General features: G+C 49.5%; 1 protein-coding gene across 1 annotated transcript; it reads right to left on the bottom strand.

The window, feature by feature from the left end:
- Nucleotides 1-526: 526 nt before the first annotated feature.
- On the bottom strand, nucleotides 527-26,997 carry TRIM25 (tripartite motif containing 25). Its single transcript, XM_025362764.1, has 9 exons — nucleotides 26,334-26,997; nucleotides 21,092-21,187; nucleotides 16,659-16,892; nucleotides 13,795-13,954; nucleotides 11,502-11,567; nucleotides 8,156-8,182; nucleotides 7,752-7,835; nucleotides 7,574-7,672; nucleotides 527-4,229 (listed from the first exon to the last, which is right to left on the bottom strand). Exons 1-9 carry the CDS (start codon nucleotides 26,928-26,930, stop codon nucleotides 3,700-3,702), a joined length of 1,893 nt encoding a protein of 630 aa, XP_025218549.1. The 5' UTR covers nucleotides 26,931-26,997; the 3' UTR covers nucleotides 527-3,699.
- Between the last annotated feature and the right edge of the window lie 750 nt (nucleotides 26,998-27,747).

Raw genomic sequence — 27,747 nt, 5'->3', positions numbered from 1 at the left:
AAATAACAAAGACACTCCTATTACCCTGGAAATGTCAAGGACTGAAAGTCTCCCTCCCAGGAAGCAGGGACAAAGGCCAGTCCAATTCTTTAGACAACCTCCAATCTGCACCTCCTGGAACTCCTACCCCAACTGAAACAAGGATAAAATCCACTGAACAGGGAGGACCCATTGCTGCCCTGAACTATTTTTGTTTCTCTTTTTTTTTTTTTTTTTTTGAGACGGAGTCTCGCGCTGTGTCACCCAGGCTGGAGTGCAGTGGCGCGATCTCGGCTCACTGCAAGCTCCGCCTCCCAGGTTCAGGCCATTCTCCTGCCTCAGCCTCCAAGTAGCTGGGACTACAGGCGCCCGCCACCACGCCCGGCTAGTTTTTTGTATTTTTAGTAGAGACGGGGTTTCACCATGTTAGCCAGGATGGTCTCGATCTCCTGACCTCGTGATCCGCCCGCCTCGGCCTCCCAAAGTGCTGGGATTACAGGCTTGAGCCACCGCGCCCGGCCTCTTTTTTTTTTTTAAAGCTTTTTATTTATAGACATTTTCAAACATATACAACAGTAAAATGAATAATATAATGAACCCTCAAACCTCCATCCCTAGCAACTGATTATCCGTGTGTGGCTTACTCTTTGATCAATACTGCCCCGCTTTCCCCTAGCCCCCGCAGTTAGGATTGTCCCACAGCAAAGCCCAGACAGACATCCTATCGGTCTGAGAATTCCTTATCAAAAGCTTCCCGAAGAGGAGCTCTACTGGGGCAAGACTAAGTGTGCTGGCTATAGGTCTGCAGAAATCTCGACATTTGGGAGCCCTGGGTGAGGCCTGGGCAGGTCCCTGCGTAGTAGCCATCTGTAGTGGGTGGCTCATCTGTTGACAACAGTATGACGAACAAATAGCATTTTCTACCTGCACTACAATGCAGGAGAGAATGCCAAACACCGCTTTATTGCATTCAAAGCTTCTAAGGCACATCAGCCAGCCCTGGCCTTGTCTACAGCCGTGATTATCTCCTTAAAGAATTAACTCTAAAAAAATATTAAGCTCAAGAAATAACAGTTCAAATACTCCTAACTAATTAAAATCAATAGTAAGAGGCAGAATATGGTAAAAGATAACATATTAGTATTATTGATCGCAGATCGATTTCAGAGTACTTAAAACAGGAATAATCAGCTACCACATCTTGAAATACAAAGACTTGATCCTAACCTTTTATTTATCATGCCACACTGACTGAGACAGTCCCCAGTACCTGGGTCTAGGATAGTATTTTATGTGTGTGTTTCTGGGAATTTCTGATACTTCCTGGTGTACCAGAGTGTTTCCCTCACACATGCTATCAGGCATCTCCTCCCTAATGGAACAGCAAGAGTGGTGAACAGAGTGATCCTCTACTTTCTCATCATATTCTGCAAAATGAGAAGTCAGATGGATACAAAGGTTCCTCCAACTCTAGGACTCCAGGGGTGTGTGGCGGCCCTGCAAGGCTAGGTTATGTAAGGTCTTACCATTGCAAACAGAATGGTTCAAGACAGCAAGGATGCATTCCTCAATTTACAACTCCAAAGCACCTTGCACAGAGCTTGGCTTTGGTTACCTACTTGACTCTGTTTTAAACAGAGGGTCTCATGCTTCCCTGTCCCAAGCTGCACATTTGCCAGGGAAGGGGCCTTACTGTTACCCTTATTTCTGCAGAAGAAAGCCAGAGCAGGAGCCACGGATTTATCTCTGGCATTCTACTCCTCCAAGCCCAGCTGTTTCCCAAGTATTAATTGGTTTCAGACAAGGCTTTCATTTCAGAAAATCAATGAAGATGCTTTTGATCATCTTCAAAAGCAGAGAAGAATCACCAAAGAACTTTTCTTCCAAGCAGTAAAGGAAGAAAACTTCTAAGGACCACATATCACCTATTGCAGGGATGTCTTTCCTACAAAGATTATTGCTCTCGAGGAACTGAAAATCCTTGTTAGGAGATGACACCGATCAGGTATGTACCTGCATGTCAGGTGTGTACCTATAAGGAATATCAAGGGTTCTGAGCCTGCCTAGAGTGCCCTAGAGTTCCAGCACAAGGCCTGAGATACATTATATTCTCAGATATCCATATGAAAAGGTCTGGGGTCTCTACTTCCCCAATGGTGACCTCTTTTCATATTATAAAAAGCCTGACAGGAGCTCTCCTCTAAGCAAAGCCCAGAGTTGGACTCATTTCATTTTAAGAGGGTAAATTCCTCACATTCACATCCTGATGACATCAGGCTATAAGGAGCTTGGGGAAAATCCAGCAATCCATTCACTCCCGCCCCTTAGTGGACTGGGTTATTTTCACCGCACAGAAACACTGCAGGGAAAATAGCCACTTGTGTGACCCTCTTTAGCTCTTTCCCTCCCTGATCAATGTGAGCTTATAGAATTGGCTCAAACGAGGAAGGCAGTAGAAGGGGCTAGGGCCAGCTCCAGGCTCTGACTCACGCGAGGGCCATTGCTGGGTCTGCAGCCTGTGGCCAGGGATGAACAGGAATGTTCCTGTTCCCCATGAGGTTTGCTAAAAGACCCTTTTGGTGATAGGCTGACGCCCCAGCAAGTGGCCTAGTGTGGTCCCGAGGCAGCTGCACAGCCTGTCTGCGTGATAGCAGGCTTCAGGGATCCAGCTTAGCTGGCTGCTTGACTGTGCTAGCCTCAGTGGTACCTGCACTGTCACTCCGTATCTCACAATCCAGGGGAGAGAGGCTATCGCTGAGGAGAGTTGTCAGTAAGAAGGCAGGACACTCTAACACGAGCAAACCCACCAGGCTTCTGTTGACCCAGGGCAGCGTCCCCCTCGCCTGGCAGAGTTCCTTGCCCCTCAGCCAAGGATATGGGAAGCAAGGCCTCCAGCAAAGCTCATGGCTGCCACCAAAGCATCTCTGCCAAGATGCTTCTCATGATACTTGGGAAGGATTTCCACCCAAACTGGATCAGGGTCACCGTGATCTTGAATCACAAATCCAACACAGGCTCATTCCAATCACGGTCTGAAGCCTTAGCTGAAAAGTTTCCTGTTTGAAAACCATCAATGGGGGGGCGATGGGTGAGCAGGGTAGGAAGGGAATGCACTATGTTCCAGTGGAGGAAGAGGGCATGCTTCTTTAGGAAACTCTGTTCTGGGGAGAGACTGCTGTGGATGTTTCCTCAAGCACAGATAATGACCAGGAGATCAAGCCCCAACATGCGGGTAATGGAGGTTATATAATATGGAAACTCAATGGCTTTGGAATTTTAAAAACATCTGTAGCGAGTAATCAAAATACCAAGATCTGAAGGCTACCCCAGAGAGCAAAGGGGCAGCCTTCAGATCCAAGTGACCCAAGACAGAACCTACAGTAGCTATGGATTTTCTCTAAGAGGAATCGGGCACTCATGACTTCACTCCCCAGAGCTCTGCCCAGCTGCCCAGCAGCCTGGAGATTTCCAGAACAATGGGGAGCAGGTCACTCTGCCCTGATAGGCACCGAGGGGTGGAAATGCCTCCTCACCTACAACACAATCACCCTCACCCCTTTCCTGGCTAAATCCCATATCCCACCCTCCCACCAGCTCCCCTCCCATGCTCCCAATCCTTGGTACCTCTTGGGGAATTGTCTAAGGAGAGTTCTGCCTGCTGCATTTTCACTAGGGTCTTGGGACCTCTGCAGGCAGTCAGCCCAAGTGTCTACAGCCTGCCTACTTGGGGGAGCAGATGGAGAGTGTGGCACCAGCAGAAAACACCCAGAAAGCCGGGTACAAAGCCTCGGTAAAGTCCACCTTGAACTTATACATCAGGTGGACCCTGTCGGCAACAGCGAAGAAGATGACAAAGCCGTGGTCACAGTTGAGAAGCACGCCCACCCGCGTGGCCTTGGTGGAGGGCAGGGTTTTCTCCACGTTATTGTGCCAGGCAGAGATCTTGGTGTTGAACCACTCCACGCACCAGGAGGCGCTGTTGCGGCCGAGCCTGCTCTCTGGGCCCTGCCGGTTCATGCTGCCGTAGCAGATGCCTACCCCACAGAAGTTGTTCTTCTGCAGCTCCACCTCCCAGTAGTGGATCCCCTTCTTGTAGCAGTGCAGGCCCAGCACCTGAGAGCAGTATGTGAACCTCTGGGGATGCGGCCGGTAGTTCTGAGGCATCTCAGCCACAGAAGCTACTGTATAGGATTCTGACAGAGCCACTTTGTTGTGGGCGGTGTTGTAGTCCAGGATGACTTTAACGTAATCTGAGAAAACATCATCCCAAGGAATTAATTACAAGGGGCCCAAAGTGCTCTCACCTTTAGACCTTTCCCAAAGTGGTACTATTTATTCACTAGTTTTATCCATCCATGCACCCATCTACCCATTGGTCCATCCATCCACTCATCTGTCTGTCTATTCATCCATCTATCCATGTATCTATCAATCCATCCATGTATCCATCCATCCATCTATCCATATACCCATCTATCTACCTATCTATCCATTCTTCCATTCATCCATCTATCCACTTATCTATCCATCCTTCTGCCTTTCCATTTATCCATTCATTCATTCATTAATCTATCCACCCATCTATCTATCTGTCCATTTATCTATCCATCCATCTACCTACCATTATTCATCAGCTCATCTATCCATCCATTCATCCATCTATTCTGTCCAGCCAGCCAGCCATCTATCATCTATCAGTCATCCATATGTCTGTCCATTCATCCATCCAAAACCATTTACCAGGCACCTGACTGACACCAGATTCTGGCACAAGATACACAACCGTGAACCAGAGAGACGAGGTGCCTGGCCTCATGGAGTTCACACTCCAACAAGCAAGGCAAGTCCATCAGTAACAACATGATGAGACTCACACTCTGCCAAAAGGGTAGGCACACACTGTAGGGACACAGAGACAAGGCAACTGATGCTACAGTTGGGGAACATTTCACTGGCAGGCTGGCATTGGAGCCAAGTAACAGATGATGAGAACTAGACAGAGAAGAACAGAGAGAGAAAAGCTGTTCCAGACAGAAGGAACAGTGAGGGTGAAGCCACGGAGTGCCAAGAGGGTTGGCATGTGCCAGGATTGGGGAAGCTGGGTGGCTGGGAACACAGATGCATCAGGAGAAGAGAAACATGATGGGGTTGGAAAGGGCAGGGCTCAGGAGTCTAGACTTTAACTGGTGGGCAGCAGGGAGCCAAGCGAGGTCTGTAAGCACAGACATGGCCTGACTATATTCTTGGTGTGACACGAGAATGCCCTCCCTACTCTTTCTGCCATTTACAAGCAGTTCCAGGACATCTGAGGATTAAGCTCCCCTTAGTGTCATCCCCATACTCAATCTCCTCTGCCTCCGCCCTCACAAGCGATCCTGGACCCATGGGAGATAGCTTATGGGGCAGCAAGGCAGACAGGGACAAACCTAGCTTGGGAACTTGGGAACCAAGAGACTTGGGCTTTCACCCTAGTCTCTTTTGTCCTTACTCACTTGCTAGGTGGCTCGGGACATGACACTTTTCACTGAAGCCCGAGTTTCCCTCCAGGCAAAATGAATAAGCTGGGGGTGGAAAAGGCCCTAAGTTGATAGAACTTTACTTTCCCGGCTTATGCGGCTCTGCCACAGAGTGCACAGCAGCTCCTGAAACACGTGGTTCAGCACCGCTGCTAGCAGCTTGGGCAAGAGTTAGCTGCGCCCAGGGCTGGTCTGGGCCTCTCATGGGGGGCAGGGACAGCGGAGGGCTACAAGAAGGCCAGCCTGAGAAAGCAAGGGACCCACAGATCCCCACCAAGCCTGCTGCAGCTGCTTATGATAAAGGAAGGGCTATATTTTTCAGTGATTGGTTTTGGCCACCACATGGAAGTGGGTACCACTGGCAGGTGCTGCCTGGAGAGTTGCACATGGGTGCAGAGGAAACAAGAAGACGGAAAGTGGGAGGGCCCTAGGCCTGGCCTTGACAACGGAACTCCACCCACTTCCAGGTTGGACGAGCTTGCAAAGGAGGGGTGGGTGGAAACCCCGGGGGTATAGTGGCTCAAGGGGCAAGAGGAGAGAGTGTCAGAAGGAGGAGGAATGCCACTGACAGGTGAAGCTAAATAAAAGCTGAAAGGCATCCCTTGGATTTTGTGACACAGAGGACACTGATGACCTCAGAGCTGCCTGGGTCAAGGGCAGGACACAGGTCAGACTGCAGTGGCACAAGGATTAGACTTCAGGCTCCCACCTCGGCCCCACACTGCAACCCTGGGCAGCCAAACACCGAGATTCTGAATGAATCAGTCTGGAGGACAGCCTGGCATCAGGGATTTTAAAAACTCCCCAGGCTTCCAACACGTGGCTACAGCTGAGAGCCACCAATGTAGACAATCTGCAGAGCTGCTTTTCCCCAACTGTCCTCAAAAGGATCATGGAGGAAATGAGCTAATCATACAGCTTTCTGTGCTTGCCTGAGTCTCATCTTGTAGGACTGGAACAGGGCCCAGTAATTTGTTTTTTGGGGTTTTCTGTTTGTGTGTGTTTGTTTTTTAAGACAGAGTCTCACTCTGTTGCCCAGACTGGAGTGCAGTGGCACAATCTCAGCTCACTGCAACTTCTACCTCCCAGGTTCAAGTGATTCTCGTGCCTCAGCCTCCCAAGTAGCTGGGATTATAGGCATGTGCCACCACGCCTGGCTAATTTTTTGTATTTTTAGTAGAGATGGGTTTTTGCCATGTTGGCCAGACTGGTTTTGAACTCCTGACCTCAGGTGATCCACTCACCTCGGGCTCCCAAAGTGCTAGGATTACAGGCATGAGCCACCGCACCCAGCTAGTAATTTGTATTTTTAACAAGCATTCTGGTGAAAGGGAGGCAGAAAACAGAGCTGCAGCTGAGACAGTTTTGCTGGGTTTTTGTGATTTGGAGAGATGTAAACATGCTACAGATAGGCAAGCCTAGGTAGAGATGCTGAGGGTGAAGAGATGGGAATGGGAAGGCCTAAGAAAGAGCAGAAGATTCCAGAGAGCGCATGGGGAGCAGACTCCAGAGCCCAGGGCCAGGGACTAGCCTTGGGAAAGGGGCCAGGAAGTGAGAAAGGGGGCATGGTAGAAGCAGATGTGATGACAGTAACAGAGCAGGGGGAGCCCCTTTTACAGTGTCTGTCTTTTCCGTGAAGAAGGTGGGAGGGACAGGGAGAAGGCTGGAGCTATGGCCAGTGGGAAGTCTTGGGAATGGTGGCTCTGGAGAGTAGTGGGGAGGAGACAGGAGATGCAGGGCAGGTGTGCCGGCAATGGGACGCCCAGTGAAGGCTGGTGACCACAATCGCCCTGCCTTCTCTGCAGGGGACATGCAGGCGCCAACCCACAGAGAAAGGTGAGCTCAGTTGGGCCAGACTAGACGGCAAGAGGGAGAGTCAAAGGACCGATTGTGAAACCTGAGCTGGTTAGGAAAAGTAAAGAAAGGCACTGATGACTGGGAGAAAATAAGGGAGCAAAGTAGAGGACAAGTGAAGGGGAGCGGCTGATACAGCCAGCCAGCGGCCTCAGAGAGCTGCACAGAGCGGCACAGAAGAGACAGAACCAGTGGAACTGCGCACCAGCCCCGAAGCTACTCACACTCCAGGAGCTCGGGTCTGGACTTGGCCAGGAAGGTCTCCAGCACCTTGGCCTTGAGAGCTGCTGAGTTCGGATGCAAGCTGGTGGCTTTGGCTGCAGCTGGGAGAGGAAACAGAGAGCGATTTGCAGAACAAACTCCGAGTGGACACCCCAAAGCTCCTTGCCTGTGATAACTCACCCTCCGAGCCAGGTTGTTTTAAATCCACTAACTGTTCCGGGGCTCCAAATGTGGGAAGCTTGCTGGATGAGGCAGGGACAGAGGCTGGGGGTAAGGAAAGAGAAACATAATACAGAGCAACGGGATGGCCTCTACTCCCTTCCACACTGATGAAGACCCGCTTCTACAAACACACGCCTGAACAGCAGGGCAACACAGGGGACACCAGACCAGGCTAAAGTCACCTTATTCATCTCATTTATGCTGTCCACCCCTCCAGCCTCAGGCCTGCTGCCATTACAGAATGGACTCATATAGAACCCACCACGGAACCCTGATGAGCGAGGTCGACTCTCTCTACCAGCATTTAGTTCTGTGCTTGGGCAGTCTCAAGAAATAAACAGTTGCAGAAATGTATAACTTACGAGGTTTCTTGGATTTCTTTTCCTCTTCTGCAAAAGAAAGTTTTCAGAATTAAAATCTTTTAAGGTGCAACACAATGACATTTTCAAAATAGTAACATTCATGTGCATTAATTTGATCCAGACAAATAAAAGGATGTTTTAACTTGAAAAATAGAAGGAGTCAGCAGGCAAAATGAATCTATAGTGATAGAAACCAGCATGAGTGGTCGTGGGGGCAGGGACCGACTAATAAGGAGCATGAAGGAATTTTCTGGAGCAAGGGAAATCCTTTATCTTGATTTGGATAATGGTAACACATGGTATGCATTTGTCAAAATAGATCTAACTGCACATTTAAGATTTACTGCAGGGAAAAAAGAGATTTACTGCAGGTAAATCATATTTCCATAAAGGAAAAAACACAAATAAAAACCAAATAGGTAATCAGCAAACAAAAAAAAAAAAAAAAAAAAAGCTTGCCAAGGGCTGGGTGCACGGTGGCTCACGCCTGGAATCCCAGCACTTTGGGAGGCCGAGGTGCAGTGATCACTTGAGCTCAAGCATTAGAAACTAGCATGGGCAACATGGGGAAACCCCATTTCTACAAAAAAAAAAAAAAAAAACTAGCCGGGCCTAGTGGCACGCACCTGTAGTCCCAGCTACTTGGGAGCTGAGGCAGGAGAACTGCTTGAGCCCAGGAGGATGAGGCTGCAGTGAGCTGTGTTCTTGCCACTGTACTCCAGCCTGGGCAAAAAAAATGAGACCCTGTCTCAAAAAAAAAAAAAGAAAAAGAAAAAGAAAAAAGCTTGCCAAATCTTTTAAAAATATCTGGAGTGTCTACCAACAGGAACTGAGTTTGGCTAAAATAGTCGTTCTCAAAGTCTGGTGCCCAAGCCAGCTGCAGTGGCATCACCGGAGAACCCCTAAAAAATGCAAATTATTGGTCAGGCACTGTAGCTTACTCCCACAATCCCAGCAATTTGGGAGGCTGAGGCGGGAGGACTGCTTGAGGCCAGGAGTTCAAGATCAACCTGGACAACATATCAATATCCCATCTCTACAAAAAAAAAAAAAAAAAAAATTGTTTTAATTAGCCTGGTTTGGTAGCACATGCCTATAGTCCTAACTACTCAAGAGGCTAAGGCAGGAGGATCACTTGAGCCCAGGAGTTTGAGGCTGCAATGAGTTCTGTTCGCACCATTGCACTCCAGCCTAGGCAAAAAAGTGAGACTCTGTCTCTTAAAAAATAGTAAATGCAAATTCTTGGGCCCCAAGCCAGAGCCACTGAATCATAAAAGGTTGGGGGTGAGACCAGCAATCTGTGGCGTACAAGCCCTCCAGGTGAGTCCAAAGTCCACTCAAGTGGGCTAGAAGATTCCAGGTTCCTTCTTTGCCACCTTCCACAACACTGGAACAAAAAAGGGTGTTTTTGAAATCATATCTCTGCCCACCTGCAGGACACCTGACATCACAGATAAGCCCCGCTCTCTCCTATTACCCTCTACCTCCCCAGCAGAACTCTGTCACACCACGACGCTCCCGCTACCGCTTCTCCTACTTCAAGGTCACATCACTCGCCGTCGCTCACTCTCTGCCCCATTTCCTCACCTTCTGCCACTTTCCCACCTACTCCCTGTGGACCAGCATCCTGGGAGGCCCAGGCTGTGATATCAGTCTAGGGCACAGGCACCTCCCTCATCACCTACCCTTAGACATCTTTCTGCACTAGGACTAGTCCATCCCTCCTCCCCTAGTTCCCCATTTCAGCCTACAGGAGCCTCGATTCATTCCCGAACTTTATTCTCCAGGGTGTCATTCTGCTGTGACAGGAGGACCTCACCTCACCGGGGAACACACCTGCCTGCTGGCCAGCATCCCCAGCTCATTCATACCAAGGGACGAGCTTTCAGAGGAAGGTGACTGAGGAAGAACACAGGCCAACAGTATTTTCCACTTGCTCTTTCACTTCCCTTTTCACATAAAGCACCCTTTGAAGTTTTCCGGCCCAGCTAAGGGCTCTCTCCTCCATCTGCACCAGGCATCCCAGCCCTGACTCTGTTCCATTCAGGGACCGATACCACACTCTGCCTGCTACAGGAGACCTAAACACTAAGCACAAGCAACAACAACAAAAAAGAGCAAGCCCTGGCTCTCTCATCCCCCCCAACACCAGCAGTGTACAGCCAGCCCTCCTGGGTTCACACCGACTTTTCAGGGAAGCAATGACAGCTAACATTTCAGTGGTATATGGACATGTCAGTGGTATATGAACATGTCAGCACTATATGGGCATGTCAGCAGTATATGGGCATGTCAGCGATATATGGACATTTCAGCAGTATATGGACATGTCAGCGGTATATGGATATCTCAGCGGTATATGGACATTTCAGCGGTATATGGATATCTCAGCAGTATATGGACATTTCAGCCGTATATGGACATGTCAGCGGTATATGGACATGTCAGCGGTATATGGACATTTCAGTGATACATGGACATTTCAGCGGTATATGGACATCTCAGCGGTATATGGACATTTCACTGGTATATGGGCATGTCAGCGGTATATGGACATGTCAGCGGTATATGGACATCTCAGTGGTATACGGCTCATAAAGAGCTCTCATAGTCAGTGTCCCCTCATCACTCACAATCATCCTGTGGTCTCGATATCACTGTTGTCCACATTTGCAGAACAGGATCACTCTTCTCCCCAACCCCCATGTCAATGGCAGGTGCCTGCCCAATGAGGGGGATAGTACCCCTAGGAGGCCAAAATGGATCCTTAGGGGAGGGGGAGTAAAAAATGATTACTCTTTTTATGTGTAAAAGCACAGAACATAAACAGTTATGCAGTAGATGGGAGGTATTAAAATTTCATGGCTTGTAATTAGGAAAAAAAATTTTCTCAAATGGTTCAGGGGATGAAGCAGAAGGAGGGCAATAGTGAGAAACCAAAAAAAAAAAAAAAGGTTGAGAAACATGGTAATAGCAGAAGCCCATTACAACCCAGAGACTGAACGCTGCTGAGATGCCGAGGAGGTTTAGCCTCCGCCCTTCCCGGACCACCATCAGTCTCCTCACCCAAGGCTCTGCCCAGGGACTTGGGTATAGTAAATATTTCTCAAAACAAGCCAGCTTCAGGCATCTTGCCGTTCCAGGCAGCCCCAAAATGCAATGCTGATGGACAGGGGAGCTTCTGCCACAGCCTTGCAACCCCCTGCAGTGGGGACTGCCGCCAACTTCTTTCTCACTGAGGTCCAGACTCCACAGTGACTCGGGATGGGCTGGAAGTGACTTGGCCAGAGCCTGGGGAGGCCACAGCCCATGCTGTTGCCATGGAGACAGGGGTGGGGCTACTTACTGGAGACCTTCTTCGCAGGGCGTGTGGATTTCTGTGTGGACGCTGGGTCATGCTCTCCAGGGTCACCTGTGTCACAGAAGAAGGGCCCAGTGTGTGTGGCTCCTCTCACTGACCTTAGAAGCCAGCTTTGCAGAGGGTTTACACAGACAGCCCCTTCCTCCAACCTTCCCCATCCCATCCGTTACAAGAGCTACAAACAAGGTGATCTAAGAACCAGTTTGGTGTGTTCCCTCTTTTCTCTGACTTAAAATGTAGCGAGGGTCAAGTCTTTTTTCCACCAGCACCCAGCTCGGTGGCCTCTGGACTTCTCTGGGCTTTGGTTTCTTCGAGCACACAATGGGGATGACTTCACCTTGCTCATGGTTGATGTGACTCCTGAATGAGATCAAGGTCGTGCAGCGGAGGCTGGGTCAACACTTGTTCCTTTCCCACCGTTCTTTCTCTCCCTTCCTCCCACATACCAGCCACCTATAGCTTTGCCCCCACGCAGCACTTCCACAATGGGGCTGCACCACCACCGATTTCAGAAGCCCTTCTGCAAGGACACTCGGCAGGCCAAGCTGAGATTCAAGCCCAATCCTGGGCTACACAACAGAGATTTACTATGGGCCAGGCTCTGTGCTAGGCACTAGGGAAATAGCGTTGAAGAAAAATCAGACAGGCCAGGCACAGTGGCTCAAGCCTGTAATCCCAGTGCTTTGGGAGGCCAAGGCAGGAGGATCACTTGAAGCCAGGAGCTCAAGATCAGTCTGGACAACTGAGCGCGACCCTGGCTCTACAAAAAAAAATTTTTTTAGACTGGGCCCAGTGGCTCACGCCTATAATCCCAGCACTTTGGGAGGCTGAGGCAGGCAGATTAGTTGAGGTCGAGAGTTCAAGACCAGCCTGACCAAAATAGTGAAACCATGTCTCTATTAAAAATATAAAAATTAGTCGGGTGTGGTGGCACATGCCTGTAATCTCAGCTACTCAGGAGGCTGAGGCAGGAGAAATGCTTGAACCTAGGTGGCAGAGGTTGCAGTGAGCCAAGATTTGGGCCATTGCACTCCAGCCTGGGTGATAGAGTGAGACTCTGTCTCAAAAAAAAAAAAAAAATTTTTTTTTTTAATTAGCCAGGCAAGATGTTGTGTATCTATAGTCCTAGCTTGTCGGGAGGCTGAGGCAGGAGGATCGCTTAAGCCCAGGAGTCTGAGGTTACAGTAAACTATAATCACGCCATTGCATTCCAGCCTGGGCGATAGAGCAAGATCTTGTCTCTAAATAAATAAATAAATAAGCCACAGCCCCTGACCTCATAGAGATCACAACCTAATGAGGGAGATATATGGGGATCCCGAGGAAGAGTGCGATACTGCCCATGCAAGAGCCCCAGGAGGATGATAAGGACCCTGGGCCCAGTCTGAGGAGTGGGAGCAGTGGCAGGGGAGGCTGGATATAAATGTAATGTTTTGGAGATCTTTGAAGGGTGAGAGGAGTTAATGAGTGAAGACGGTAGAGTTCAAGCCTTCTGGAGAGTGGGGAAGAGCAAACACAAAGGCACTGTGGCAGGAAGTTTTGCATATTTGAGGAACTGAATGCAGAGAGATGTACCAGAGGAGGGTGGGGGGCACCTTGGGGCTGGAGAGAGACCAACAGGGCCTGAGCTGGCTTCTAGACCAGGGTCAAGGGTTTGGTCTGCATCAGGGAGTAATGGGAAGCCTAGTGAGAGGGCAAAGCAGGATAGGTCCCAGGACATGAGCTCTGCATCATGAAAATATCTCTCTGGCTGCCGCAGCAGATGCAGAGGGTTTAGGAAGCTGCCACAGTCATGGGGCGACAGGTGATGGCAATGGAGAACAGGCAAGCAGCGCTAGGATCAGCAGACTGAGTCAGGAGATTGAAAGAAGTGAAATTTGGCAATGGATTGGATATGGGGTGATGAAAAGGGGGTGTCAGAGGAATTCTAGATTTCTCCCCCAAACGAGCCATTCCCCCACCAAACACAGTAACAAGCCCTAGCCCATTCAAAACCCATCCAAGTTGGCCTCAAGATCACAGGTCAAAAGAGCCTATCTGTTCAGCAAGTCCAAGCATGAACATCAAGTCCCCGAAAATGCTTTAGGAAAGATCCTAAAATGTCAGGATGAAGCAGACACCCCACCAGCCTCCAGACGGAGGGCGGATGTTTCAGGAGCCCTGAAACTCAGGCCCCAGGGCTCGGGATCATGCCCCAGTCTCCCATCCCAAAACATTGAGGGGACCCATCGGGTTACAGGGCTCCACAGGGGGCAGCACAGGGGGCTGCTAAGGTCACCTGAGCTGGGGGTGGGCTCCTGGAGCTGCCTGATGCACTGCTTCAGCTCGTTTTTGAGGTCTAAGGTGCTATGGTAGATGCCTTTTATCAGCTTGCGGTTCAGTTCCACCTCGGGGATGTAGACTGGCTTTGTTGAGATTCCTCGCAGTTTTGATGCTTTCTGAAACATGCCAGGGGGTTAGTGCAGGCAGCTCTGGTGAAACTGGGACCTGGGCTCAGTCTTCACCAACCGCAGGAAGCTCTCCCCTAGGCCCATGAGTGCTAAGTTCAATCAGCCTTCTCAAATTACAGGCCAGAGGTCACCAGGAGTTTAAATAACACTTGAAGACACAGTAATCTGGAGCTGGAAGGGTCCCCAGAGGTCACTGATCTTACAGATGGGGAAACTGAGGTCTAGACATGGCCGGTAGCCTGCCAGGAACTCCACCAGCTAGGGGAACAGACACAGCTGGGACTGAGGTCTTCTGATCCCCCAGGACGATGTTCTTTCCACTTTTCTAGCTGAGGGTGGAAAAGCACAGGAAACTCAGGACCGCTCCAATCCTAGGGGAACAGCTCTAATCACACATTCTGGTAACAGACAGGAACATCTCAAGGGATGTGGATTCCAGCCAGGGAATATCTTATGGGAAAGGAGGGTCTTCCTGGAAGTCCCAAACTTTGAGAAAAATAGGGTTGTACAGTATCAAGAGGCCTAGATGTGCACTCAGAACCTTCGAGCGCTCAGGGCAGCTACTCCAACAGACAGGAATGAGCACTTGGGATGAAACTTAACGCCATCCAGACTAGGCACGCATCAGGCCTCAGTGCACAGAGAGAAGGTTCCCATTCACTTCTGCACTGTCTCCCCACTCCGATCTGAACAAGGAATCTAGGCCTTTCAGGTAGAGCTGCAGGTCACCCAACCAATGGGGCACACCACTATATGCCAAGCACTCTGCTATGTGCTGGTCAGATTTGCAGGAGGATGAATGGGGGTAATAAGAGATGGGCTTACAGTCAAAACAGCCATGAAAAAATGCACATCTGAAACAACATCACCCAATGCTACTGTAGAAGCAGTGGGGCATGCTTGGGAACACCGATATGGCAGGACAATGGGATCCAAGGCCCCGGAAGGATACGACTCACTAGGCAAGAATGCCCGGCATAGCATCCCGCCCACGCCCACTGTGTCTGGGGAACAGTGAGTGCACAGGGCATGACCCAGGGGTGGGTGATAAGAGATGAGGCTGCTGGCACAGGCAGGGCCCAGTCACCCAGGACCCTGCAGGCCGTGCTAAGGGACATGAGGCCAGAAATAGCAGGGGGCCCATGCTTTAGAAAGATACTTTGATACAGTCTGGATGTTTGTCCCCTCCAAATCTCACGTTGGAATGTGATTCCCAATGTTGGAGATGGGGCAGGGTGGGAGGTGTTCGGGTCATGGGGGTGGATCCCTCATGCATGGCTTGGTCCCCTCCCCATGGTAACAGGTGAGTTCTTGCACAAACTAGTTGTTTAATGGAAGCTGGCACCTCCTCCTCTGTCTCTTGCTCCCCCTCTAACCCTGTGACATGGCTGCTCCCAGCTTCACCTTCTGCCATGAGTAAACGCTTCCTTCCTCACCAAAGGCCTCACTAAAAGCCAGACAGATGCTGATGCCATGCTTGTACAACCTGTAGAACTGTGAGCCAAATAAACCTCCTTTCTTTATAAATTACTCAGTCTGGTTGGGCGCAGTGGCTCACACCTGTAATCTCAGCACTTTGGGAGGCCGAGGCAGGTGGGTCACCTGAGGTCAGGAGTTCGAGACCAGCCTGGCCAACATGGTGAAACCCCATCTCTACTAAAAATACAAAATTAGCTGGGCGTGGTGGTGTGCACCTGTCATCCCAGCTACTCGGGAGGCTGAGGCAGGAGAATCACTTGAACCTGGGGGCACAGGTTTCGGTGAGCCGAGATCACGCCACTGCACTCCAGCCTGAGCGACAAGAGCAAAACTCCATCTCAAAATAAATAAATAAAATAAATAAATAACTCAGTCTTAGGTACTCCTTTATAGCAATGCAAAAGGGACTACTAACACACACTTCCAGGGGCTGCTGGAGGAAGGATAGGAGGAAGAGGTGGAGTGTGTGTGGTAGGCAACATTCTAAGACGGCCCTCAAGCCCCTGACCCCAACTGATGTACATACCCTATACAATGCCCTCCCCTTGAGCATGGGCAGGACGGTGAATGAAATAGGATATCACTCCTGTGATTAGGTTATGTGATATGGCAAAGGGGGTGGAATATTGCAGGTGTAATTAGCATCTCAAATCAATTGATTTTGAGTTCATCAAAAGGGCAATCATCTGGGGTGGACCTGACTTAATCAGGTAAAAGCCCTTAAAAGAGGGATTGCACCTTTCTAGAGGAGAAATTCTCATGCTGGCCTTGAAGAAGTCAGCTATCAATCTGAGAGATAACCAGCAGGAAATTGGAGGGCGGGGGCCTCAGTCCTACAACCATAAGGAACTAAATTCTGCCAACAACCACATGAGCTTGGAAGACAACCCTGAGCTCCAAAGGAAACAGCCTGGCCTTCCCTCGCAGACTGTAGCCTGGTGAGACCCTATGCAGGCCACCCATAAAGCCATGTCCAGATTCCTGAGCCAGAGAAACTCTGAGAGAATAAATAAACATTTTTTGAAGCCCCTACATTTGTGGTAAGTTGTTGCCCAGCTCAGAAAACTAATACAGCATGTGTCTCAGGGATGCTTCCAGTGACCTCTTCCAGTCCCCAGCTCCTTGAGGGCCTTATTATCAACAGCATGATCTCAGGCAAAAACAAAAAAACAAAAAAACAAAAACCATTCAACAATGCCTCGTGGCCACCCACCTCCAGAAACTCGAACTCATCCCCCTCGGTCAGGCCCTGTTCAATCTCCTCCTTCAGGGTCTGGATCTCACTCTTCTTCTTGAGGAGAATCTGATAAATGGTGTCAAACTTGGTGTTGACCCTCTTCTCCTCTTCCTTTATCTTCCTTGTTGAGGTGGCCTCTGAGGCGTCCAAGAGAGCCTTCATTTCCGTGTATTCTTGTCGTAGCTGCTCCACCTTTCTGTTTGCAGTCATCTGAGAGGGCCAAGGCAAGAGGACACTCATCAAAGGGGAAAAAATGCTAAGGCTGCAGCCTCAAGCATTGGTGAGATGTGGGGTTCCAGGAACTCTTACCTGTATTTTGTGGGAGAACAAACCACTTTGGAGAGCAACTTGGCAATATCTAATAAATTTGGAGGTGCTCATATGCTTTGACTCAGCAACTCCAGTCCTAGGAATCTATGCTACAAAAAATCGCAGCCACCTGCCCCTGAGACACACATAAGAATGTTCACAGGCAGCATTGTCTGAAGTAGCAAAAACCTGGAATCAACCTGAACATCCATCAGAAGATTTGATGCGAAGACTGGGAGGTATTCATAGGATGGAATATTAAAGAGTTATGAAAATTAATAAACTGGAGCTATGCCTGGATGAATCTCCATGAGAGAAAAACAACTTGCAGAAGAAGATCCACCATATGATGCTCTTTCAATAAAGCTTAGAAACAAACAGAATGGTTATATGCACAAAGAAACACGTGAGAATGAATAAATAAATTCAGGAGAGTGGTTACTTCTGGAAGAGAGTAAAGGGGGTAGAATAAGGGAGAAACAGATGGGAGGGGCTGCGTCGATGATATTTTATTTCTTAAGCTAAAGGTGGTTCATGGGCAATTTTTAAAAATAAAAGTCAGCAAGAGATCAAGACCATTCTGGCCAACATGGTGAAACCCCGTCTCTACTAAAAATACAAAAATGAGCTGGTTGTGGTGGCATGCACCTGTAGTCCCAGCTACTTGGGAGGCTAAGGGAGGAGAATCGCTTGAACCCAGGAAGCAGAGGTTGCAGTGAGCCAAGATCGTGCCATTGCACTCCAGCCTGGGAGACAGAGTGAGACTCTCTCAATAAAATAAAAATAAAATAAAACAAAATAAAACGAAACAAAAAACAAAACAAAATAAAAAGTCAGGATGCAGCTCTGGAAAAGTTCTAGAGAATATCATGCTCTAGAACTGTACTTTCCAATAACATAGCCACTTGCTACATGTGGCTACTGAACACGTGAAATGTGGCTAGTCCAAACTGAGACTTGCCATGAGTGTAAAATACATACTGGCTTTCAAGGGTTTCATACCAAAAAAAGGAATGTAAAATACCTTAAAACTTTTAAATTGATGATATGATGAAAGAATAATACTTAAGATATGCCAAATTAAATAAACTGTAATATTAAAATTAATCTCAGTCAGGTGCAGTGATTCATGCTCATAATTCCAGCACCTTGGGAGACCGAGGCAGGAGGATCGCTTGAGGCCAGGAGTTCAAGATCAGCCTGGGCAACACAGAGAGACCCTTTCTCTACAAAAATAAAAAAAAAAATTAGATGGACTGTACTCCTAGATAGTGGGGAGCTAAGGGGGGTAGAGGTTGAGTCAGGTGGATTACTTGAGCCCAGGAGTTCAAACCTGCAGTGAGCTATGATTGCTCTACTGCACTCCAGCCTGGGTGACAGAGTGGGACCTATCTCTAAAAAAGATAAATAAATAAAATAAAATAAATCTCATGTACTATTCAAATTAACTTAAAATTACATCTGCACTCCTACTGTATTTCTGCCGGACAGCACTGCTTTAGCAGCTGCAATTTTGTTTCACATCTTGGGTAGCCTCAATAGCTGCTATGGTTTGAATGTCTCCTGCAAAGCTCATGCTGAGACTGAATTGCCATTGAGGTGATTAGATCGTGAGGGCTTTGCCCTCGTGAATGGATTCATGTCCTTATCACAGGGTTTGACCTCCTTTTTCCTGTCCCGCTCTCCTGCCTTCCATCCTTCCGCCATGGATGATCCTCACCAGATGCCGGAAGCACGCTCTTGGACCTCTCAGCCTCTAGAACTTTGAGCCAAATAAACTTCTCTTCTTTGCAAATACCCAGTCAGTAGACTGGAAGAGAGGAATTCAAGTATTTCTTCCTCAATTTTTTTTTTTTTTTTTTTTGAGACAGAGTCTAGTTCTGTCGCCCAGGCTGGAGTGCAGTGGCGCGATCTCGGCTCACTGCAAGCTCCACCTCCCGGGTTCACGCCATTCTCCTGGCTCAGCCTCCCGAGTGGCTGGGACTACAGGCGCCCACCACCGCGCCTGGCTAATTTTTTGTATTTTTAGTAGAGACGGGGTTTCACTGTGTTAGCCAGGATGGTCTCGATCTCCTGACCTCGTGATCCGCCCGCCTCGGCCTCCCAAAGTGCTGGGATTACAGGCGTGAGCCACCGCGCCTGGCTTTTTTTTTTTTGAGATGAAGTTTCACTCTTGTCACCCAGGCAGTGCAATGACATGACCTCGGCTCACTGCAACCTCTGCCTCCCAGGTTCAAGTGATTCTCCTGCCTCAGCCTCCCGAGTAGCTGGAACTATAGGTATGCACCACCACACCCGGCTAATTTTTTGTATTTTTAGTAGAGATGGGGTTTCGCCATGTTGGCCAGGCTGGTCTTGAACTCCTGACCTCAGATGATCCACCCGCCTTGGCCTCCCAAAGTGCTGAGATTACAGGCGTGAGCCATCGTGCCCAGCCTTCTCTGCCAATCTTTTACTGTGCGACTTCTAATGTGACTACAAGTGTCCCCCAGTGTTCATTTTCCCTTTTTTCCTTTTGGTAAGAGAACATCCCTGGAGTTTCATCTGGGCATGTGGCTACTCAGACTACATTTCCCAGCCTCCCCTGCAGCTAGGCTAGGTGACGTGACAAAACTCCTTCCAATGACCCACGCCCAGGAATGATATGTGCAACACTGTATCGCTTGTGTAGAGGAAAATTGATTGTCCTCCACTTCCTCTTTGTCCCTTTTCTCACAGGCTAGAACAAAGATGTAATGGTAACTCAGCTCCAGTCAAAGAGGTTGGGACAATACCTTGTAGAATAGTAGGGTAATAAGAAGGGAGAACCCTTAATCCCTGAATGATCACATGAACCCTTAGTCTGGGTTACTCATGTGTGGGTTTGGACTGTCAGTTGGCAAAATAAACTTCGATCATATTTAAGCCTCTGAATTTTGGTGTATCTTTGTTATAGCAGTATAGCCTGCCCTCTAACAAATACAGGTACTTTCACGTGCATTCTTTCATTTGTCTCACAATCATCTTCAGAAAGTTGTGATTCCATTGTGCAAACTGGGAAACGAAGGCTCGAAGATCTGTCCACATGACCAAAGCGACATAAGCTAGTATGTGACAGAGCTGGTATTCTAACCTAGATCTCATCTAATTAAACCATAACTGCTGCCATAAAACTGGGTGCTGCAGCTCTGAAAAGGGGTAAAAATCTGATCTTTTCATTTAAAAGCAATTTAAACGTATTGAAAATCTGAAAAACGGGGAACAAAACAATTCCTAATTTACCACTCCAACACTTCCACTATGATCCTTCTATAATATTCCCTTTCAGTTTCTTTCCATGCTCTCTGTAATGGGTTGAATGCTGGGCCCCCAAAAGACATGTCCATATACCAGAACCTGTGAATGTAATCTTACTGAGGAAAGAGGTCTTTGCAGATGCAATTAAAGATCTTGAGATTCGATCATCCTAGATTACGCAGGTGCTCCCTAAATCCAGTGACAAGGGTCCTTATTGGAGATGGAAGACACTAAGGGAAGAAGAGGCAGATATGTGAAGACAGAGGCAGAGATTGGAGTGATGCAGTCAAAAGCCAAGGAATGCCTGAGCCACCAGAAGCTGTAAGAAGCAAGGAAGGGTTCTCCTCTAGAGACTTCGGGAGTGTGGCCATGCCAACATCTTGATTTTGGACTTCTGGCCTCCAGAGCTCTGCCAGAATACATTTCTGTTGTTGTAAGCCACCAAGTTGGTGGCAATTTGTTACAGTAGCCCTACAAAACTAATATACTTCCTTTTTGTAAATGCAACCCTAGGAGGTATATACTTTTGCTTCCTCTTTTTCTCCCACTTTATATCATAATCATTTTTTTGAATTACTACTTTTTAACCCTAATTTATAATGACTTCCCCCACAGTTGGGCTTACAGGTAATTTTCGGTTCGGGTTTGCAAAGGATCTCTCTCGGACACACAGCGGTCTGCATGCTTTGCAAGGTTGATGTTTCATTCTGACACCATGAGTGCACCCAACACCAGCCTTGTCATGGTGAGAGCCACGCCTGTCCTGCCTGGAAGGCGAGGGAAGCCAAAGGGCAGGGCTGGCCTTGGAGAGCCCTGCCACTCACCCGCACATCCTGCTGCCTGTTCCTCACATCATCCAGCGCTCTCGATGCCCCGTTGATCTGACTGTACATGACAGTTAGTTTGTGCCTTAGGGTGGCCTGCAGGGAAAACAAATGAGGGTGAGAATGCACCTCTTCAGCCCAGCCCCACCAGAAGCCATCCCTGGATCTATCCCACAGGATAGATTCTTTCCTCTTCCACTCCACCCAAGTCTTGCCACCCCAAGTTCTGTCACCCAAGTCTTGCCTGCCTGGAGCTTTTTGAAGTATTCTAATACTTACTACCTCCCTTCATCCTTCTCAGAGGACAGTACAGACCAGGGTTCCAGTCCCAATTCCCAGCTGTGCAGCTGTGTCCTTCACCTCAGTTTTCTTTTTTTTTTTTTTTTTTTTTTTTGAGACGGAGTCTTGCTCTGTCACCCAGGCTGGAGTGCTGTGGCCGGATCTCAGCTCACTGCAAGCTCCGCCTCCCGGGTTCCCGCCATTCTCCTGCCTCAGCCTCCGGAGTAGCTGGGACTACAGGCGCCCGCCACCTCGCCCGGCTAGTTTTTTTTGTATTTTTTAGTAGAGACGGGGTTTCACCGTGTTCGCCAGGATGGTCTCGATCTCCTGACCTTGTGATCCGCCCGTCTCGGCCTCCCAAAGTGCTGGGATTACAGGCTTGAGCCACCGCGCCCGGCCCACCTCAGTTTTCTTGGACACAAAATAGCTACAACTGTCCCCAGCTCACAGGGATATTGGGAGGATTAATTGAAACAATGTAAGTACTCAGCCCAATGCCTGGATCTTAGGAAAAACATACTACATGTCAGCTTATATTATTATGAGTTTCTTCTCTAATTACCCATTTTACAGCCAGTGAAACTCAGGCAAGGAAGACAGCAAGGTGGCCAAGCTCACACAGGAATAGAACGAGCTGGGACAGCTGCTTCGGTAATGGCAGGTGGGGCCACTCAGACCAGTCCTCCCACTGCAAACAACCAGGAAAGCAGTCCAAATAACGGGGCAGGGGGCAGATCTGCTAAAAGACGCTGGAGAGCCAATCAAGCAGAGGATTAAGAAGTCAAGGTCCAGGAGAAGGGGGAAGGGGGCCCAGAGAGATAAGCCTGATATCAAGGATGTTCACTCCAGAGGCATCTGCCAATCCCAGAACAAAGCTGGGAGCCTTTGTCAGCCTCACAGGGCAGGGAGACAGAAACCAGAGTCCAAGGCTCACTGTAGACTGGGACCACCAAGGGCTGGGAAGATGAATCAGCCAGCCAGGCGCAGTGGCTCATGCCTGTAATCCTAGCACTTTAGGAGGCCCAGGCAGGTGGATCATTTGCACTCAGGAGTTCGAGACCAGCTTGGGCAACATGGCAAAACCCTGTCTGTACTAAAAATACAAAAATTAGCCAGGCATGGTGGTGCACACCTGTAGTCCCAGCTACTTAGGGGGCTGAGGCAGGAGGATTGTTTGAATCCGGAAGGTTAAGGCTGCATTGAGTCGAGATGGCATCACTGCACTCCAGCCTAGGTGACTAAGTGAGACCCTATCTCAAAAAAAAAAAAAAAAAAAAAAGATGAAGCAGCTCACAGGGGCTGAAGCCCAGCCGTAAATCTGCTCAATCCTCGCCACCTCCAGAAACAAAGGCAAACTGTGTATGACGGAAGCTAATATCCTCATCTGATTTCTATTAATTTTCATAATCAATATCTGAGTCTCCTACCTCCTTGCTCAGATGAAATAATGGGGCACAGAAATGGGAAGGCAAATCACCACCACTATAACAAGAGCAGCTAGTATTTATTATGCACTTACTGTATGCCAGAAATGTTCTAGTGCTTTACCTGTATTAACTTACTTAAAGCTAAGAACAACACTACGAGGTAGGAATTACCCAGCCTTTACAGACAAAGACACTGAGGCATGGAACAATTACGTGACTTGCCCCAGCTACACTACTAGTAACTGGCACAGCTAAGATCCTGATATTAAAATCATAGACACATGTCCAAACTGAGCATGCTGGAGATTTCCAGAAAAAAACCATTTCCTTCCCGAAACTAGCAGACTCAACATACTCTAGCCCTGTCTTCCACTTTCCAGACTCTTCAACTCCACCCAAGATATTCTGGGCGGAACCTGATCTTGAATCTGGATTTGAACAACCCAATGACAGTCACCTGTAGGGGCTGGAGGCAGGGACCAAGGCCACACTAACTCAATCCGAAAAGCCCAAGCTGCTCATGATGTTTCAAACTTGACCTCTGTGACACCGCCCTTCGACCTGGCCTCTAACAGTGGCCAAGATAAGGTGTGGGCCAAAGACCAGGCCTACATACATCCGGCCTTGCTGGCCTCCGAGCAGGAAGAGACCTCATAACACCCCAAGGCTGCCAACTGCTTCACTTTCAAGAGCTGCTCATAGCACTACACCCTGAGCCCTGTATTTTGAAAGATGTGATGCACCATTAATCAAACACATGCAGCAGTACCCTCATCATGAATGGTGCCCACATGACTCCAGACCAAAGGAAAGTGACCCGAAAACGTTGGTAGCAGCAATAATCCCCTAATCAAAGGTAAAGGGCTTTTTGAAATTCTGAGGATCCCTTCACAGACTGGAGACTTGGGTCTTCCACATGGGAGGCACCAGAGTCTCAAGTCTGCCCATACCAGTGGCCAAGACAACCCAACCCCCAAGGCCAAGGGCATTGCCCAGCTGAGACTGGCTCTGCCAACAGTGATGGGCAGCAGTAGCAGGGCTCAAAAAGCAGACCTGTTATAGGACTCAGCAAGTCAGGACAGCAGGGCAGGCGTTGGCAGAGGAAGGCCTGTTGTTAGGAATAAACAGCAGAGTTTAGGCCAGGCTCCTGGCTCACGCCTGTAATCCCAGCATTCTGGGAGGCTGAGGTGGGGGTGGGAGGATCCCTTGGGGTTGGGAGTACAAGACCAGCCTGGACAACATAGTGAGATCCTGTCTCTACAAAAAAGGTTTTAAAATATTAGCTGGGTGTGGTGGCACATGCTTGTAGTCCTAGCTACTCAGGAGGCTGAGGCAGGAGGATCACCTGAGTCCAGGGTTTAAGGTTATAGTGACCTATGATCATGCCACTGTACTCCAGCCTGGGTGACAGAGTGAAAACCTATCTCTAAAAGAAAAGATTAAAAAAATGTATATATATGGGCTGGGCGTGGTGGCTCACACTTATAATCCCAGCACTTTGGGAGGCCAAGGCGGGTGGATCACAAGGTCAGGACTTTGAGACCAGCCTGACCAATATGATGAAACCCAGTCTGCACTAAAAATACAAAAATTAGCTGGGTATGGTGGCACACGCCTGTAGTCCCAGCTACTCAGGAGGTTGAGGCAGGAGAATCGCTTGAACCCAGGAGGCGGAGGTTGCAGTGAGCTGAGACCGCACCACTGCACTCCAGCCTGGCAACAGAGCAAGACTCCGTCTCAAAAAAAAAAAAAAAATCTGATTTTACAGCCAGGCCGGGTGGTAGCACACCTGTAGTCCCAGCTACTCGGGAGGCTAAGATGGGAGGAGCATTGAGGCCAGAAGTTCAAGACCAGCCGAGGCAACATAATGAGATCCTGTCTTTACACAAGAATTTTTTATAACTTAGCCAGGTGTGGTGGCTCACATTTGTAGTACTACCTACTCAGGAGGCTGAGGCAAGAGGATCACCTGAGCCCAGGAGTTTGAGATTACAGTGAGCTATGATCACCCCACTGTACTCCAGCCTGGGTGACAGAGTAACATCCTGTCTCTAAAAGAAGGAAAAAAAAAGCCAAGTTTATAGCCAGGCATGGTGGCACACCTGTAGTCCCAGCTACTCAGGAGGCTGAGATGGGAGGATCCCTTGAGGCTGGAAGTTCAAGAACAGCCTAGGCAACATAGCAAGACCCTGTCTCTAAAAGGAAAAAAAAAAAAAAGCCAAGCTTATATGCTACACAAAGCTGGATGCAGACCCCCAACTCTGACCTTGCTCAGGCTACTGTCTCCTTTGACAACACGAAGACGGGTCTTGTTCTCCCTGAAGGTGCTGTGAGAATGAAATGAAATCAGGCCATGCTTTGGATCTTAGGCTGATGTAACAAAAGGTGGTTTGATTTCAGCCTCTGCTTTGAGTCCACAAGGGAAAGGTATGATCCCCAGACAACCTAAAAACATTGCAGACCTGAAAGGCCCTTAGGAATCCACCTAGTCCCACAGCCTCACTATACTGGTGAGGACCCAGGTCCAGGGGCCAAACCCTGTGCTCAAAGTCACATGGCCAGGACAGAGGACACTATGGTGCAAGAGTGTTGGCTCTCCCTGTGGTTCTGATCCAGTGGTTACTGGGAGGCTGCCCACCCCCCCTCTTAGGCCTCTAATAACAACCCTTCCTGATCACACGAACTCTCCGGCCCACCAAAGGCTTTTGCTTACATGACCTCAAGCTTCCTGGACTGTTTGGTGCTCCAGACTCTACGGACCTGGATACCAGGCTGGTCCATGGGGAGAAATGCAAACTATGAAATCGAACCAACCTGGGTCGCAATGCCTGCGTGGCCATTTACTGCATTAGGTCAGGCTAAGTTCATTTCTCTGAACCTCAGTATCCTCAACAGTAAAATGAAACTAAATCATATCCACCTCCTGGGTGCCACCAGGACTTGGTGAGGGAACAGAGGTTACCTCCAAGATTCATAGTTGACATTCAAAACCCTCTACTAAACACCATCAGATGGTGGGGTGCAGTGGCTCACGCCTTTAATCCTAGCGCTTTAGGAGGTAGAGGTGGGCAGATCGCTTGAGCTCAGGAATTTGAGACCAGCCTGGGCAACATGGCGAAACCTCATCTCTACAAAAAAGTAAAAAAATTAGCGAGTCTGTGGTCCCAGCTACTCTTGAGGCTGAGGTAGGAGGATCCCTTAAGTCCGGGAAGTCAAGGCTGCAGTGAGCTGGGATTCTGCCACTGCACTCCAGCTTGGGTGAGAGGGACGAGACCCTGTCTCAAAAAAATAAAAATAAACACCATCAGACAAAGACAGGCTTACGGCAAGCAACCTAACCTGTCTTCATGGATGATGGCAGAGGACTATAAAATCTCCCAGCCCCTTTCTACTCTGACATTGGAGATGCCTCGGCCTCGAATTCAGGCCCATCTCCCCCAGGGCGTCCAGAGGGTGGCAGAGAGGCCCCCGGTGGCCCCTCTGCACCACCCAGCAGGCCCAGGCTGCCCTCTGCGCCCTCCCGGGCCATTCTTTACCTCCAGGTTGGCGCTGGCCTGGCTCAGGGACGCGGGAGAGCAGGCCTTATGCTCCACCAGGCAGATATGGCAGATGCACTCGCCGTGCTCGGGGCAGAAAAACTCTCGCAGCCGGTTGTGCTGGGAACATTTGCGGCGCAACAGGTCGCGAACGGGAGACTGCAGCGGATGGTCCTGGAAGGCGGGGCTGTCGAAGTGCGGCTGCAGGTGCTCCTGACAGAAGGAGGCCATGCACACCAAGCATGTCTTCACGGCGGCCTCCTTCAGGCAGTGGTCGCAAGCCACCTGGGCACCCGGGCTGGGTGCAGAGGCGCGGGCGGGCGGCGTCCAGCCGTCGGCGGGTGGCTCCCGGGCCAGCTCGGCCTGCAGGAACTGCTCCACCACGTTGCACAGCACAGTGTTCTTGTGCAGCTGCGGTCGCGCCTGGTAAACGGCGCGGCACTGGGGGCACAAGTATGGGGCGCCCTGGACGGCCCACGTCTCGTTCAGGCACGAGCCGCAGAAGTTGTGGCCGCACGGAGTGGTGACCGGCTCCTTGAAGGGCTCCAGGCAGATGGAGCACGACAGCTCCTCGGCCAGGGGGCACAGCTGTGCCATGATGCTCCCAGGGGTCGGGACGCGACTACTGCAACCGCGCTCCAAGGCTGCCGAGGAAACGAAACCTAGCCCGGGAAGGGCAGTCCCTGCAGCCGTCAGGAAGTCACGTGGGGCGCGGAGGGGCGGGCGGCGAGGACTGGGCGGGCCTCGCGAGGTACCCTCGGAAGCCTGCGGGCACCGAAGTGCCAGTCGCCCACGAAGTGGCGAAGGTCGGCCGCGCTGCGAGCCTCGAGAGCTCCCGCGGGCTGGGCGCGGGACGCCGGGCTCGGCCTTAGCTCCCGGGGTTTAGCGCATCCTCGCGACCACCCGGAGGCTTCTGGGGGCCACTCTGCGGATGAGGAAGCTGACGACTGGGTGCAGAACCCCGGACCCCCAGATTCAGAGCCCAGGCCCAGTCGCGCTTCCGCACAAACTTGCGCCCGGAGCAAGTCCCCTCCTTCCCAGCACTCATCTGAGACCAGAGGTGTTCCCATAACTATGGGGCAAGCTTTAAAAAAAGCAAAAAAAAAAAAAAAGGAAACCTGTAGGAACTGTTAAACCACAATGCTTTTTTCTTCTTCTGTTTTTAATCCTTCCTCTTTCCTCGTCCCAGATTGGGACATGCGAACATACAGTCCCTGAAGACTGGAGCCCATAGTCACACACTCAGATTTAAACCTGGTGATTTATTTCCATTCTACTGATACATTATGCTTTTATAAAAATTCCCATTTCTACTTTCCTGGGATTTGGAGTTACCCAGTTTAACAAAGGCTTTCTCTCTCCTTCTCTCTGTCTCTCTCTCTCTCTCTCTCTCACACACACACACACACACAAT

This window comes from Theropithecus gelada, chromosome 16 (assembly GCF_003255815.1).
Source record: "Theropithecus gelada isolate Dixy chromosome 16, Tgel_1.0, whole genome shotgun sequence".
NCBI classification, from domain to species: Eukaryota; Metazoa; Chordata; class Mammalia; order Primates; family Cercopithecidae; genus Theropithecus; species Theropithecus gelada.
Note: the sequence above shows the minus strand (reverse complement) of the source record. Positions and strands in the feature narration are given on the sequence as shown.

What these genes read in the sequence shown, in the direction of transcription:
- TRIM25 (XM_025362764.1), bottom strand. Translation starts at nt 26,930, where the DNA reads ATGGCACAGCTGTGCCCCCTGGCCGAGGAGCTGTCGTGCTCCATCTGC. An exon ending in AGGCCAGCGCCAACCTGGAG is followed by an intron (nt 21,188 to 26,333) that starts GTAAAGAATGGC and finishes TTTTCCCTGCAG; the next exon opens with GCCACCCTAAGGCACAAACT. An exon ending in CCCTGCGAAGAAGGTCTCCA is followed by an intron (nt 8,183 to 11,501) that starts GTAAGTAGCCCC and finishes TTTCTTTTGCAG; the next exon opens with AAGAGGAAAAGAAATCCAAG.